Here is a 17,012-nt window from a genome sequence, read left to right as displayed (position 1 = left end):
AATGTTTTTTCATGTTAAGCTTCAATCTTTGGAAAAATAATGTCAGTGGGGCACCGCATGTCTCTGGAAACACCCACTGATCCCCTACTCCTGGGCCATGATGCCAGAGAGACTGTGCTGGTGCGAGGGCTCCTCCCCCACAGAGGAGCTCAGCTGTTCCCCTTCTGCCTGATTGATGTTGTGCCTAAAAGGAGCTCCTCTTTCACATGCACCAATATGGATTCCTCGGCTTTGTGCAGCCCGAGTTATAAATAAAACCAGGCTGGTCTTTCTGAAGAACTCGGACAGCTGGGCCTGCCAGTGATCCTGCTTTCTGTAGCTCACAGCTGTCTGAGCAAGCGTACTTCTTTCTCAGCTCAGCTTTGCATGAGACACAGCACTGTTGGATTGAGAGGACTAAGGAGTGCATTACCACCTCAATTAAAAAACACCACCACCACCATGGCTCTGCCCACAGACCCGGCAGAAGAGCTGCGCATATACCAGCAAACCCTTCTTCAAGACGGGCTCAACGACTTGCTGGAAAATGACAAGTTTGTCGACTGTACCTTAAAAGTCAAGGACAAGAAATTTCCCTGCCACCGGCTCGTGCTGGCAGCTTGCAGTCCCTACTTCCGGGCCATGTTCCTGTCTGAAATGGAGGAGATCAAGCAAAAGGAGATAGTCCTGGAAGATGTGGAACCTGAAGTGCTGGGGAGGATCCTGAAATACATCTACACGTCAGAGATTGAGATAACTGAGCAGAATGTCCAGGACATCTTCTCTGCGGCCAACATGTTTCAGGTGCCCTCTGTCTTCACTGTGTGTGTTTCCTTCTTGCAGAAGAGGCTCAGCTTGAGTAACTGCCTGGCTATCTTCAGGCTTGGTTTGATGCTGGATTGCGCCCGGCTAGCCATAGCTGCCAGGGATTTTATCAGTGATCGCTTCCAGCTGATATCAAGAGACCAGGACTTTGAGCAGTTATCAGCCAGCGAGCTGGCTGCCATCATCTCGAGTGACTCCCTGAACGTTGAGAAAGAAGAAATCGTCTTTGAGGCCGTTATGAAGTGGGTCTCTAATGATAAGCAGAACAGGCTTGCAAGTCTGACTGATCTCTTTGACTGTGTCCGTTTCCGTTTGATACCCAAAAATTACTTTGCGAGCAACGTGGAGACGCACGAGCTCATCAAGTCCACCCCGGAGCTTGTCAAGAAGCTGCAGATGGTGAAAGACGCCCATGAGGGCAAGCTTCCAGATGCGAAGCAGACAGGAGATGAGAAGACCGTGGCTGAGGAAGAGGAGGAACATCTTCTCCCAGGCATCCTGAATGATAACATGCGCTTCGGCATGTTCCTTAAAGACTTGCTGTTCATGGTCAGTGACACAGGAGCTGTGGCCTATGACCCCTTAGGAAACGAATGTTACGTTGCCTCATTATCAAAACAGATTCCTAAGAATCACTGCAGCTTGGTGACAAAGGAGAACCAGATATTTGTGGCTGGTGGAATCTACTACAATGAAGAGGACAAGGAAGACCCGCTCAGTTCCTACTTCTTACAGGTGCGTGATCTGCACTGCTTTTTACACAGAGACAGTATGAAAATGTGTCGTTCTCAAAATATGAATGGATTCTTCATTCAAAAACCTTTTGACCGCGTTGCAGACTATTTTATATAATGTGTATAAATGTGTAGTCATCTGAATAACTGCTAAAACAGCTGTGCAATTCTACAGCAAAACAAGAACAGATTAAAGGCAAGAAATGGGTAACAGGTATGCCCTACTGTAGAATTACCTACATGAAGTGCTTCCCATTTTATGTGAATTATTTTGGTTGGAACAACTTTGAGAGCATCACACATTTTATAGACAGGTCACACTTTAGTGTCACAAAAGAAAATGCAAGGCTTTGCACTCATTACATCAAGAGAAACCAAGGGCAGGGTTTTCAAGAGGTCATAAATGATAACTCCAGGCTAAATCAAGAAATCGGTATGTAGCATTGATTTTGGTATTTTCAAGCGTTCGTTATGCCTATTTCGTTATTAAATAATCGTCCTAATGTGATTTCCGAAATTATGTTGATTTACGAAATAATGTTAATATCTTAGCGAGCAGTGCTGCTTGCGACTATTTATTTTGTTTGTGTGGGAATTTAAAAGCAAATCTGTGTTAATTGTCATAATTTATCAGGAGTTCATTTGCACCTGGAAAAGGAAGGCTTTAATTAACGAAACAGTATATACAGTAACTCACCTTGAAACAGAAATTTAACAGACTGTGGCTGACGATACAGAGAGAGAATGTACAGGAGTTAATTTCTTACAGACAACCTCCTAGATCATTCAATATTTGTAGTTATGAAAATATTTTAGCCTTTTCTATACTTGTGGTTATGGAGATTTATTCAATTGTTTTAACCATTTGTAACCTTAAGGAATATTTGTTGTGTTGCTAAAATGATATACCGTTATTTGCACCCAGTGTAATGTTACTACCAAGAAAAGATCAATGCAACGTGGCCTATTTGAATTCTGCATGCATACATTATATGACAGCTGACCTCTACTGTAGATTTTATTTGAATTATAGAACTGAAATCTTGGTATAGATAACAGCATATTAGATATTGCAATAAAGTTTCCTTAGGTGATTGCGGATTTGCAATGCATCCTTGGCTTTTAACACCCGTGTCTAATCCACACAAGAACGAAGAACAGGAGTTAAAGACACACAGATTTACTAGGAATGTGATTGAGATCATTGACATGGATTTTGCCTGAAGGTATTTGTAATGTTGTCAGACTCCCCCCACACTTTATGTACAGTGTACACTTTCACCTTCACACTTTCACCAATCATACATACAGTACGAAATACAGCAAAAGTAGAACATAAGAAAATAAATTCCAACCAATACACATCGACGGTATTTCTTTTTCTTTTTAACCAGAAAAGTATTGCAAAATGCACATTAAAAGAGTTGTATATAGTAAGCTGTGGCAAAATATCCCCCCGAATGAGGGGAAATTAAGTTTAATTTGTATTTATTTATTATTAATTTTTAATCCGTACCGTCTGATTTTTACCCACACACCAGATAATCATAAATCAGCATATGTGAAGTGTTCTAGATAAATGTACATTCTGCATGACAAAATGCACAATTTTGAAGTTTACAAATTATACACAACATAGATATTCCCATTATTTTTTTGCGGCTGCTGCTCACTGGTGAGAGAGCTGTCTCGCTGTATGCTAGTATGCTTCGATTCATTTTTCTTGATCTTGTTAACATGCATTTTGATTAACAAGTTCGCCTTATCAAGTAGTTGAGACAGGAAGTGATGTACCTGACCTGCGACATTTAAGCTTTTTAACGAGAAATGCGTTCATTAACGACCTCATCGACTCAATTTCAAAGCATTATCGGATTGATTTAATTAACACATTTCGTTTGAAAATCACTTGCTACTAAAGCTCTCGTTACTATACCAGGAGTTTGATACAATAACACTGTTTTTTGAAAATCCTGCCCAAAGTGTCTTCTGGATAGCATATGACCCTAACCATTTTAAAATGGGCCATAATAACATGGTAATCAAGGGCTGGTTTGTTGTTGTTATTATTATTATTATTATTATTATTATTATTATTATTTAGCAGGCACTTTTATCCAAAGCTATTTGCAGAAATGAAATCACAGAGCAGTCCCCTTGACGGAGAGCATTTGTTGTCTGTGTTGCAGTACGACTACCTAGACTCGGACTGGCTGGGGATGCCCCCTCTGCCTTCACCCCGCTGCCTTTTCGGTCTGGGGGAGGCAGAGAACTCCATCTTCGTCATCGGAGGAAAGGAACTGAAGGAGGGGGAGCGGACACTGGAGACCGTCATGTGCTATGACAGACAGTAAGTTGTTAGGATGCACAGTCCTGCCTGGAAATAGTACAGTGGTGTGATGATGCACGGTCCTAAACAGTACAGCGGTGTGATGATGCATGGCCCTAAACAGTACAGCGGTGTGATGATGCACGGCCCTAAACAGTACAGCGGTGTGATGATGCATGGTCCTGCTTGGAAACAGTACAGCGGTCTGATGATGCACGGCCCTAAACAGTACAGCGGTGTGATGATGCATGGTCCTAAACAGTACAGCGGTGTGATGATGCACGGTCCTGCTTGGAAACAGTACAGCGGTCTGATGATGCACGGCCCTAAACAGTACAGCGGTCTGATGATGCACGGCCCTAAACAGTACAGCGGTGTGATGATGCATGGTCCTAAACAGTACAGCGGTGTGATGATGCGCTATCCTGCCTGGAAACAGTACAGCGGTGTGATGATGCACGGCCCTAAACAGTACAGCGGTGTGATGATGCATGGTCCTAAACAGTACAGTGGTGTGATGATGCACTATCCTGCCTGGAAACAGTACAGCGGTGTAATGATGCGCTATCCTGCCTGGAAACAGTACAGTGGTGTGATGATGCACGGTCCTAAACAGTACAGTGCTGTGATGATGCACGGTCCTAAACAGTACAGCGGTGTAATGATGCACTATCCTGCCTGGAAACTATACAGCGGTGTGATGATGCACGGCCCTAAACAATACAGCGGTGTGATGATGCATGGTCCTGCTTGGAAACAGTACAGCGGTGTGATGATGCACGGTCCTAAACAGTACAGTGGTGTGATGATGCACGGTCCTAAACAGTACAGCGGTGTGATGATGCACGGTCCTAAACAGTACAGCGGTGTGATGATGCACTATCCTGCATGGAAACAGTACAGCGGTGTGATGATGCACTATCCTGCCTGGAAACAGTACAGCGGTGTGATGATGCACGGCCCTAAACAGTACAGCGGTGTGATGATGCACGGTCCTGCTTGGAAACAGTACAGCGGTGTGATGATGCACTATCCTGCATGGAAACAGTACAGCGGTGTGATGATGCACGGTCCTAAACAGTACAGCGGTGTGATGATGCACTATCCTGCCTGGAAACAGTACAGCGGTGTGATGATGCACTATCCTGCCTGGAAACAGTACAGCGGTGTGATGATGCACTATCCTGCATGGAAACAGTACAGCGGTGTGATGATGCACGGTCCTAAACAGTACAGCGGTGTGATGATGCACTATCCTGCCTGGAAACAGTACAGCGGTGTGATGATGCACTATCCTGCCTGGAAACAGTACAGCGGTGTGATGATGCACTATCCTGCATGGAAACAGTACAGCGGTGTGATGATGCACTATCCTGCATGGAAACAGTACAGTGGTGTGATGATGCACTATCCTGCATGGAAACAGTACAGCGGTGTGATGATGCACGGCCCTAAACAGTACAGCGGTGTGATGATGCACTATCCTGCATGGAAACAGTACAGCGGTGTGATGATGCACGGTCCTAAACAGTACAGCGGTGTGATGATGCACTAACCTGCCTGGAAACAGTACAGCGGTGTGATGATGCACTATCCTGCATGGAAACAGTACAGCGGTGTGATGATGCACTATCCTGCATGGAAACAGTACAGCGGTGTGATGATGCACTATCCTGCATGGAAACAGTACAGCGGTGTGATGATGCACTATCCTGCATGGAAACAGTACAGCGGTGTGATGATGCACTATCCTGCATGGAAACAGTACAGCGGTGTGATGATGCACGGCCCTAAACAGTACAGCGGTGTGATGATGCACTATCCTGCATGGAAACAGTACAGCGGTGTGATGATGCACGGCCCTAAACAGTACAGCGGTGTGATGATGCATGGTCCTAAACAGTACAGCGGTGTGATGATGCACTATCCTGCCTGGAAACAGTACAGCGGTGTGATGATGCACTATCCTGCATGGAAACAGTACAGCAGTGTGATGGAGTGAGAACAAAAGAGCAACTAGTCTTACCTGATTGGAGAACAGAGGGACATTATTCTTTTTGATATTGTTTCTGTTTGTGATAAACTTTGTAAATGTGAACGAATAACAAATTGCTGTAGAAACAGATAGTGTAAAAGTGAGTTCTGAGACTTCTGTGGTAACTGTTTTTGTGTTTGGTAATGAATAGGTGCACATAGGATTTACGAGGACACAATGTGTTACTAGCAAGTTGCTTTAAAGCTCAGTTTCTATTGCTTAAAAGAGAATGGAAAACACTTGTTAATCTTTTAATATACATTTCGTGTTTTGAATAAATGGTAGCATACTGGCAAGCTGGTGTTTCTCTGGACAAGCTTCTTGAGCGCGCTAATAGACAATGGGGAGGGATGATTTGGTTATATGACTATGCTTTCATTTGAAGGTGCAGTGGATTAGTCTCGGGGAGGGGCTAGTGATAAGGGAGGGCAGAAGTACCTGTGCTGGGCTCATTTTAAGGGAGCAGAGAGACTGCAGTGAATGAGTATCTGTGGACGAGGTGGAATATAGTCTTGATCATGATACTTTACAGGTGGTTTCGAGACTGAAATGAATCAGCAATGAAACTGAATGTGTTCTCTGTTTAGGTCCTTCAAGTGGGGAGAATCAGACCCTCTTCCATACGCCGTGTATGGGCATGCAGCCGTGTCACACAGCGGACTGGTCTACGTGATCGGAGGCAAAGGGGACAGCAAGTAAGGAAATGTATTAACGTCTATTTGTAGTCTTTTTATAGGATTGTTCTTGTTAGTTATAGTATTTATTAGAACATAATCATATCGAACATATACAGTAGCTATGCTATTGACAAAGGATTAAATAAAGATACAAGTCTGGCTGAAAAAACTACAAATGTAATGGTCAGTGCGGCCATACGGATCAGGGAGGCAGAAACCAGCAGGGACCCTGATTATCTAAGAAAAGGCAATTTATATGTAACCCCCATATGTGATGAATCTGTGCCTGTTCTTATAAACCCAGTTTAGCATGGATCAAAGGTAAATGCATTGCAAATAATAACCAGTGTTATCAGAAGCAGACTCTGATCTGATGTTATATTAAACATCTTCATATTAAACCCTGCCTACAGCTTGCTTACCTCATCTCACAAAATAACAGTTACCCAGGATTCAGACAGGGTCCCACAACACCAGAGACTTGCACAGTGGTTAAGGTGCTTGCTTCGGGAGAGCTGCAGTACAGGTTATCTGCTCATGGGCAGCTTTCATCCTGCTGCATTGTGGGACTGTTAACGGGCAGTGTTGTGTGATTCAAAGTGATTGCACCCCCTGCTGGTGAGATTTGGTTAAAACCTCTTTATAATGATCATTCCACCCTGTCTCCGTCCTGTTACCTGGGCTCTGGACTATAGGCTCATGGTTTGCATTATGGATCCTGAGCCCGTGCTGACGGTTTGTGTGTTTTGTCAGAAAATGCCTGAAGAGGGTGTGCGTCTATGACCCCAGGAAGTTTGAGTGGAAGGAGCTGGCCCCTCTGAAGACGGCTCGCTCTCTGTTTGGCGCCACTGTTCATAGTGGCAAGATCTATGTGGCGGCAGGTGTGACGGACACCGGGCTCACCAATACTGTGGAGGTGTACGACGCTGCCACAAACAAGTGAGTCACACGTTGGGTGGATTAAGAACATCGTTACATTTACATTTCCACAACAAACACGAGTGAAGGAGGCAAAATCTAGTTTGTTGGTTATGAATGTGCTTCACAGGCCAATAACGAGAGCAAGGGTACTGCATTAAAACTAACGAGAGCAAGGGTACTGCATTAAAACTAACGAGAGCATGGGTACTGCATTAACACTAACGAGACGAACGAGTGCAAGGGCATTTTGTTAGATTTTGTTTTGCTTTTGTAGTCTCGATGAATAAATTCATTGTAAAAATTAATACAGGAGCCTACGTTTGATAATACAGTACCCAAGAGAGGGAGGGGAGTATTAAACAAACCCTGAGCAGAAATCATTAAGGGAAGCGCTGTACAGCCCATTCAAATCCTGAGCAGAAATCATTAAGGGAAGCGGTGTACAGCCCATTCAAATCCTGAACAGAAATCATTAAGGGAAGTGATGTACAGCCCATTCAAATCCTGAGCAGAAATCATTAAGGGAAGTGATGCACAGCCCATTCAAATCCTGAGCAGAAAGTGATGTACATCCCATTCAAATCCTGAGCAGAAATCATTAAGGGAAGCGATGTACATCCCATTCAAATCCTGAGCAGAAATCATTAAGGGAAGCGATGTACATCCCATTCAAACCCTAAAAGTCAAGCTGCACTGCATGATAACGCAGCACACGGGAATATCCCGTAGAAAGTGCCCTGAGAGCATCAGATGATTCTTAATGGTTAGGTTTAGGGTTAGGTATTGGGTTTGAGGTTAGGTTTTAGGGCAGGGGTTGCTTAAGGTTAGGTTTGGGGTTGGGTTTGGGTCAGGGTGGTTTGATTTCGCAGAGTTGCTGAGCTCTGAATGTGAAAGGTGGGAGTAAATGGCAAATGCCCACGAATCATCTGATGCCCTCAGGACACTTTCTAGGGGATATTCCTTTACGCTACCATGATAACTGTGTATAATGTGCCGTGCCTCGAGGTGCTGCCGATTGGCTGCCTCAGTTGATTGGCGTTTCCACTGGGTCTTAGTGGAGACTCCTATACTGACTAGAGATTATACAAATACATTATTGAGAAATACAAGTTGTAGTACTGCTGCAATGTGAGGGGGACATTTCCCCGTCGTCCCAATGTGTAAATTACACCAATGAGTCCATCTTCACTCAACAAAGCGTTCCCGGCTACCCTGAAACAGAGGCTGAGTTGAGAGATACAGCTTTGTGGATGACAGTCTGTGGCAATGTGCCCCGCCCCTGTGTGCATTTGTGTGTTCTGTGTTGTGTATATGCGTGCGTATGTTAATGTTGGTGTATAGATTGGTACACGGGATATAAACGGGTCTGTGTTTCACGTGTGTTTAAAGTGTATAATTATATTTAGGCACGAGGATGGCACATCACTTCACGTGCAGATAAAATGTGTATAATGTGTGGCACGGGGTTGCACGTAATGAATTCACGTGCTGGGATTCAAGTGAGTAATTAATTAGTAATTGAATCCCAGCACAACAGTATATATAGATGCACAGTTTCACTCAGTCGTGGTTGGGTGTTCGGAAGAGGAGAACGGGTGAGAGAGAGAGGAGAGTTAAAAGAAGTAAAGATCATAAATATAAGTGTTTGTTCTCACCGTGTTTGTTTGTCTGTCCGTGCACCGTTTGTTTAGTGTTAGTCCGTTTTGTATGTCTGTTTATTTTGGCGTCAAGTGCCGTGTCCTGTTTTTGTACTGTTTACAACCCTTTTATTTGTTATTAAACGCTGAGTGCAGCCATTGCACTCAGCTCATCACAACCACTGTCTCTGTATTCTTTCCTGCTTCCGGTCTGACGCCACCCACTCTGGCCGTCTTTGTGACACGTGGTGTCTTCGTGGGATAGCCGCGCCTCCAAGCGTCAGACCAGGAGGGGTATGGATTAAAAAAAAAAAAAAAAAAAAAAAAAAAAATTACAAATATTGTTTTGGGGGAAAAAAACAAAACAAAACAAAAAATCAATGGCAGAAGACGCCATCAAACTGCGGGGCTGGTTCCTGGAGAATGCTGGGCTGGAGGCCCAGTCTCTGCCCATGGTCGTCCGGGCCCTGTGGATGATGGACAGTGAGAGATGGGAGGCCTTTCAGGAGGAACACACCCCAAACACCTTGGAGGAAGGGGTGGAGTTTGTCCTCAGCTACCTGGAGGCAACCATAAATGGAACAGCAGCCCAGGTAGCAGGACCACCAGCAGAGGAGTACCTGCTGTCCCCATCTCCACCAGCAGAGGGTGAGTACCTGCTGTCCCCATCTCCACCAGCAGAGGGTGAATGCCTGCTGGTTTTGCCTTCACAGCCCAAATGGGAGGAGCCTGAACGTCCTACGCCTGAGTGGGAGGAGCCCGAACATCCTACGCCTGAGTGGGAGGAGCCCGAACATCCTACGCCTGAGTGGGAGGAGCCCGAACGTCCTACGCCTGAGTGGGAGGAGCCCGAACGTCCTACGCCTGAGTGGGAGGAGCCCGAACGTCCTACGCCTGAGTGGGAGGAGCCCGAACGTCCTACGCCTGAGTGGGAGGAGCCCGAACATCCTACGCCTGAGTGGGGGGAGCCCGAACGTCCACAGCCCAAGAGGGGGGAGTCGGTGCGTCCACAGCCCAAAAGGGAGGAGTCGATGTGTCCACAGCCCAAAAGGGAGGAGTCGGTGCGTCCACAGCCCAAAAGGGAGGAGTCGGTGCGTCCACAGCCCAAAGGGAGGCAAGTCGGGGCTTCCACAGCCCTGGGACCCAAGCCACCAGCAGAGGGAAAATGCCTGCTGGTTCAGCCCCAAGAGCCGGAAGGGGAGGGGTTACAGGCTCAACCCCCTGAAAATTTTTGGGGGGGAGAAGGGCAGGATGCTGGTGTCCCCCAGCAGCCTCTCGCTATGCTGCTGAAGGCAGCACGGCGCGCACATGCCCAGCCGCCACAGCAGAGGGAGCCAGCACCGCCAGGAGCAGAGGAGCAGGAGCTGCCTCTGCCTCCGCCACCACCACCGCAAGGAGCAGAGGAGCAGGAGCTGCCTCTGCCTCCGCCACCACCACCGCAAGGAGCAGAGGAGCAGGAGCTGCCTCTGCCTCCGCCACCACCACCGCAAGGAGCAGAGGAGCAGGAGCTGCCTCTGCCTCCGCCACCACCACCGCAAGGAGCAGAGGAGCTGGAGCTGCCTCTGCCTCCACCACCGCCAGGAGCAGAGGAGCTGGAGCTGCCTCTGCCTCCACCACCGCCAGGAGCAGAGGAGCTGGAGCTGCCTCTGCTGCCCGTACCTCCGCAGGGAGTACGGTGGCCGGAGCCCCAGAAAGGGGAGCTGCCGGCCACGAAGAAGGGGGATGAGGTCTGGAGACCACTTTCCCCAGCAGCAGTTTCGCTGCAGGAGTTCTTGTGGCCGGAGCCCCACAGGAGGGAGCTGCCGGCTATGAAGAAGGGGGAGGTCGGGGGACCACCTGCCCCCGCAGCTTTTTCGCTGCAGGACGGGACCAGCATGCTGTCAGCCGTGCCACTACCGGCAGGGGAGCTGACAGCATGTCCAGCCATGGGCCCACTAAAGCCTCCCTTCCCAGCCCGAGACTTTGGCCTGGACTGCTGGGTATTTAAGGGGGGAGGTGGCCGTTGAGGCCATGTGTGCTGCGCACAAGGGGGGGTATATGTGGCAATGTGCCCCGCCCCTGTGTGCATTTGTGTGTTCTGTGTTGTGTATATGCGTGCGTATGTTAATGTTGGTGTATAGATTGGTACACGGGATATAAACGGGTCTGTGTTTCACGTGTGTTTAAAGTGTATAATTATATTTAGGCACGAGGATGGCACATCACTTCACGTGCAGATAAAATGTGTATAATGTGTGGCACGGGGTTGCACGTAATGAATTCACGTGCTGGGATTCAAGTGAGTAATTAATTAGTAATTGAATCCCAGCACAACAGTATATATAGATGCACAGTTTCACTCAGTCGTGGTTGGGTGTTCGGAAGAGGAGAACGGGTGAGAGAGAGAGGAGAGTTAAAAGAAGTAAAGATCATAAATATAAGTGTTTGTTCTCACCGTGTTTGTTTGTCTGTCCGTGCACCGTTTGTTTAGTGTTAGTCCGTTTTGTATGTCTGTTTATTTTGGCGTCAAGTGCCGTGTCCTGTTTTTGTACTGTTTACAACCCTTTTATTTGTTATTAAACGCTGAGTGCAGCCATTGCACTCAGCTCATCACAACCACTGTCTCTGTATTCTTTCCTGCTTCCGGTCTGACGCCACCCACTCTGGCCGTCTTTGTGACACAGTCTTATACATAGGAGACTGTGGTTAAAGAAAAGGGTTTGTAACCAGGAGGTCCCCGGTTCAAAACCCAGCTCTGTGTGACCCTGAGCAAGTCACTGAACCTCCTTATGCTCCAAAGTTATTGTAAGAGACTTTGCAGCTGATGCATAGATCATACACCCTAGTCTATGTAAGTCACCTTGGATAAAGGTGTCTGCTAAATAAACAAATAATACAGACAGCTCCCTGACTTACATCTCTCCCTCCCTCCCTCAGATGGGGAGCCTTCACAGAATTCCCCCAGGAGCGCAGCTCCATGAATCTTGTCAGCCTGGCTGGCAATCTCTATGCAATCGGAGGATTTGCCATGATGCCAAATGAGGCTGAAGAGCTGGCTCCGACTGAAATGAATGACATCTGGAAGTAAGTAATGAAGATGATATATATGTACACACACATTATTACCACCCATTTCGGTTGCTATAGAAATGGTACACACCAGGTTCGCGTCCTGGCTGTGCGAAGTCGCTGGTCTTCGCTGGGCATTGGTCTTGGTTAGGGAAGCACAACCTGCAGGGACTGTTTCTCCTCATCGCGCTACAGAGGACCATAGTGGCCAGGCGCCCAGTGAGCTCGGAGCGGAGACCTGCAGGACTGGCCTTCTAAAATGAGAATTGTGTGTGAAATAATTGGGCACTCTAAATTAAAATAAATACTGGCTGCAAAGCATGTCAGTCAAATGGTCAAGCAGGTGGTCGGTTAATGAAAGGAAAGAAAGTGCTGAAGGGGCGGGCACAATTTCACCCTGTAGTACCAGATATCATGTTTTCAAATTAAATCGCAAGTTCTGCATTACAATGTGTTTGTTCTAAAAGTGCATATTTAGTCCTCACAGTATATAGTGAATGGAGTGCTTGACAGGCACATTGCTGACACTGTTGTGTCCCTGGTTGAGTCCCGTTGTAACACTGCTTTGTGACTCCTGTCCCACAGGTATGAAGAGGACACCAAGCAATGGACGGGAATTCTACGTGAGATTCGCTATGCTTCCGGAGCCACCGTGGTGCCTGTGCACATGAACACTCTGAGACTCACCAAGATGTAGAGACAGCGTCAACACGAACCATCACTTATTAATGAACACTGAGACTCACCAAGATGTAGAGACAGCTCCAACATGAACCATCACTTATTAATGAACACTGAGACTCACCAAGATGTAGAGACAGCGTCAACACGAACCATCACTTATTAATGAACACTCTGAGACTCACCAAGATGTAGAGACAGCGTCAACACGAACCATCACTTATTAATGAACACTGAGACTCACCAAGATGTAGAGACAGCTCCAACATGAACCATCACTTATTAATGAACACTGAGACTCACCAAGATGTAGAGACAGCGTCAACACGAACCATCACTTATTAATGAACACTGAGACTCACCAAGATGTAGAGACAGCTCCAACATGAACCATCACTTATTAATGAACACTGAGACTCACCAAGATGTAGAGACAGCTCCAACATGAACCATCACTTATTAATGAACACTGAGACTCACCAAGATGTAGAGACAGCTCCAACATGAACCATCACTTATTAATGAACACTGAGACTCACCAAGATGTAGAGACAGCTCCAACATGAACCATCACTTATTAATGAACACTGAGACTCACCAAGATGTAGAGACAGCTCCAACATGAACCATCACTTATTAATGAACACTGAGACTCACCAAGATGTAGAGACAGCTCCAACATGAACCATCACTTATTAATGAACACTGAGACTCACCAAGATGTAGAGACAGCTCCAACATGAACCATCACTTATTAATGAACACTGAGACTCACCAAGATGTAGAGACAGCTCCAACATGAACCATCACTTATTAATGAACACTGAGACTCACCAAGATGTAGAGACAGCTCCAACATGAACCATCACTTATTAATGAACACTGAGACTCACCAAGATGTAGAGACAGCTCCAACATGAACCATCACTTATTAATGAACACTGAGACTCACCAAGATGTAGAGACAGCTCCAACATGAACCATCACTTATTAATGAACACTGAGACTCACCAAGATGTAGAGACAGCTCCAACATGAACCATCACTTATTAATGAACACTGAGACTCACCAAGATGTAGAGACAGCTCCAACATGAACCATCACTTATTAATGAACACACTGCAATAGGGTGACCGGATTTTCAAAGCTGAAAACCATTTAAATAATTGATAAGACTAATTAACCCATTTAAAAATAGGCTATTTTAATGTTTATTTAAATTGCCACCCTGTGACTTAGTATTATCTTTTTTTTTAAAGCTGCTAGCTAATTTCAGTACACTCCCAGGTGTATAATTTGTGGCTAATTGAGCCCCTTTCACACTGGCACTCCTACCTGGGTCTGGACCCGGGTCACAATCCTGCGTAGTGTGAAACCACGTACCTGGTTGCTTGAGACACAGCATGAGCCAGATTGCAGCAGGGATGAAGAAACATTTGCTCTAATCAACATTTGGGCCGATGGTTCAATCCAGAGAAGCTTGGATGGAAGCGTCTGTAACAAGCTGCTTCCGGGGCATTGATACGCGCATTGTGTACTTGCATCTGTCACCCAGGTCAACCCAGCTTTATCAAAAGCAGTGTGAAATCAAGTAGCCGACTCGCATGACACCGGGTCCTGACCCGGGTAGGTTCTGACTAGGGTAGATCATGCCAGTGTCAAAGGGGCTTTAGTTTAAGTAGCCATATTGTGTTACAGATATTGTGTACTTTTATATTGAGTTTATTATAATAATAATAATAATAATAATAATAATAATAATAATAATAATAATAATAATATATTAAATACATTTACGTTTTGTCATTTTTCTCAATTTTTTTACTCCCTGGATCAGGCTCTATTTATTGACGTTGTTGATGTGGTTTAACCTGGTGGATTTGGATGCTTGCAACTTCTCCTTCTTTGTCTGGGATAATCCCGCCAAAACTAAGCAGCTATAAAATGACCATATTTACACACAATTGTAGATTGTCGAACATAAACTAAATTAAAACGCATGGCGCACTGAGGAATAAGCGCGTACGCCTGTGTTCATCACTTTATAAAAATAATGTTGTTGATTACTTTAGTACCTTTTTTTGTATTTTATTTTGTTTTCACTGCCGGTGCCATAAACTAAAAGCAGCTGTTTACTTTGTAAAGATTTTGAGCAAAATGTCAGTACACCGGGACCTTGGATGGAAAACCAGGACTGTCCCAGCTAAACTGGGACATCTGGTCACCCTACTCTGCAACACACCAAGATGTAGAGACAGCTTCAACATGGCCCTTATTATTCGAGAGACTCTGACAGCTCACTATTCCCTAAATGACAAAATAATGCCAGTAAATCTCACCTGACATGTACTTACATGACTCTGTAAAGGAGGAAAGAGACAATGAAAATACGTGTGTCCTTGGAGGAGTGAAAATCCACCTTAAATCTTCTGATTGACAACCAGTATACTGAACTCTAAATTTAGAAATGCAGTATCCTGCATAAAACCACCAGAGGTCCCCAAGACTCAGAAAAGGGTCATGCCCTTGACATAAAAAACAAGTAGCATGTAATGCATTTATTTCCCCATTAGAGGTCAGTGTATTTCAATACAGCTAAAATAACCAAATCAATATTGCAATTCCATTATGTAAGTGTGTGGATAGATGAAATGACACACAAGAGCCCGCTGGTTCTCTGTTTCTTCAAGGATTCAGTTCAGCACCAGTACAGAGAGCTGCAGTTCTGTTTCTGCAGGGATTCAGTTCAGCACCAGTATAGAGAGCTGCAGTTCTGTTTCTGCAGGGATTCAGTTCAGCACCAGTACAGAGAGCTGCAGTTCTGTTTCTGCATGGATTCAGTTCACCACCAGTACAGAGAGCTGCAGGTCTGTTTCTGCAAGGATTCAGTTCAGCACCAGTACAGACAGCTGCAGTTCTGTTTCTGCAGGGATTCAGTTCAGCACCAGTACAGAGAGCTGCAGTTCTCTCATTTGGATCCTGAAGCACAGAGTTGCCAGCAGCAGGTTTTCTTTCCTGTTCTTTCACAATACAGTATGATCCAATACTTGGATCTTTTAAAGCATGATATGTTTTTGTACTGTTTGTGATGCAAAGTAAAATAAATGAATACAATAGCGCTCTGGTGTTTCTTTATTTAATCATGACAGTAAATGTAATGGGTCCCCACCATTGTTTATTAACTTTTCTAGTTTCTGTGTGCAAACACACATGCAAAGCACCTACCAACGAGCCTTTTATGTTATTTTTTCTAATTTTACAATTAAAACCCAACTGTAGTATCTTAATTTCTGTTTTATCAAATTTTGTATCGGACTGTTTTGAATTGAACGGTTGAATTGTTCATTGTGTGTGTGTGTGTGTGTGTGTGTGTGTGTGTGTGTGAGTGAGTGAGTGAGTGAGTGAGTGAGTGAGTGAGTGTGTGTGTGAAAGCGTTACACAGCAGGATAACAAAATAAAAAACCCCACACATGGTCACAATAGGATTTGAATAATATATATCTATATTGTTTAATATTGAAATGATTCGTTTTGCTCTCTTTCCTGTGTTACAGACACTATACACTAGGCAGTACAATAAATGACATAGAATATAGACCAATATTATTAGCAGCTCTAGACACCATCATCCTTGTATTGTATAGTTTATATCACCATGACAGCTTCATTCTACATGTTGTCTATGTACACAAGAGTTAACTAAGACATAGTGTTACCTAGTAAAACAGAATTAGCATACGGAGGACTGACACACACATCTCATTGGTTTACTGGACTGGGGTGGGGTGGTTTAGGGTCAGAGTTCAGTGTCCTGGAATCCCTTAGGTTTCCAAAATATGTAATTTATTTTCCTATACCTTCAGTCCTGCCCTTTAATAAAAGTCAGTAATAACCTAGTCGGACACAAAAAATATGTTTTTCTTTCTTCCCTAAAATAAAAGTTGAACACATTTGTTTTTCTTTTCTGCAGCAGTTGTAAAGTGCTTCAAACATTTTGAATGCCGAGCTCCCCCCAGATTGTATTCATTGTCTAATACATTGTTCCTTTGGGATCATTCATTGCCCTGGTACAGTAGTTCATGAACTACCACTAAAGAAAGCATTCAGTACCCAACACATTGTAGTGCATAACGTCTACAGCTACC

At 45.0% G+C, this 17,012-nt stretch overlaps 1 protein-coding gene across 1 annotated transcript; it reads left to right on the top strand.

Moving 5' to 3' along the window:
- Positions 1-256: 256 nt before the first annotated feature.
- On the top strand, positions 257-16,039 carry LOC117435826 (kelch-like protein 40). The gene is made up of 6 exons (XM_034059284.3): positions 257-1,539; positions 3,728-3,888; positions 6,490-6,597; positions 7,333-7,518; positions 12,054-12,200; positions 12,771-16,039. Exons 1-6 carry the CDS (start codon positions 367-369, stop codon positions 12,880-12,882), a joined length of 1,887 nt encoding a protein of 628 aa, XP_033915175.2. The 5' UTR covers positions 257-366; the 3' UTR covers positions 12,883-16,039.
- Positions 16,040-17,012: the final 973 nt, after the last annotated feature.

This window comes from Acipenser ruthenus, chromosome 3, assembly GCF_902713425.1.
Source record: "Acipenser ruthenus chromosome 3, fAciRut3.2 maternal haplotype, whole genome shotgun sequence".
In the NCBI taxonomy this organism is placed as follows: Eukaryota; Metazoa; Chordata; class Actinopteri; order Acipenseriformes; family Acipenseridae; genus Acipenser; species Acipenser ruthenus.
Note: the sequence above shows the minus strand (reverse complement) of the source record. Positions and strands in the feature narration are given on the sequence as shown.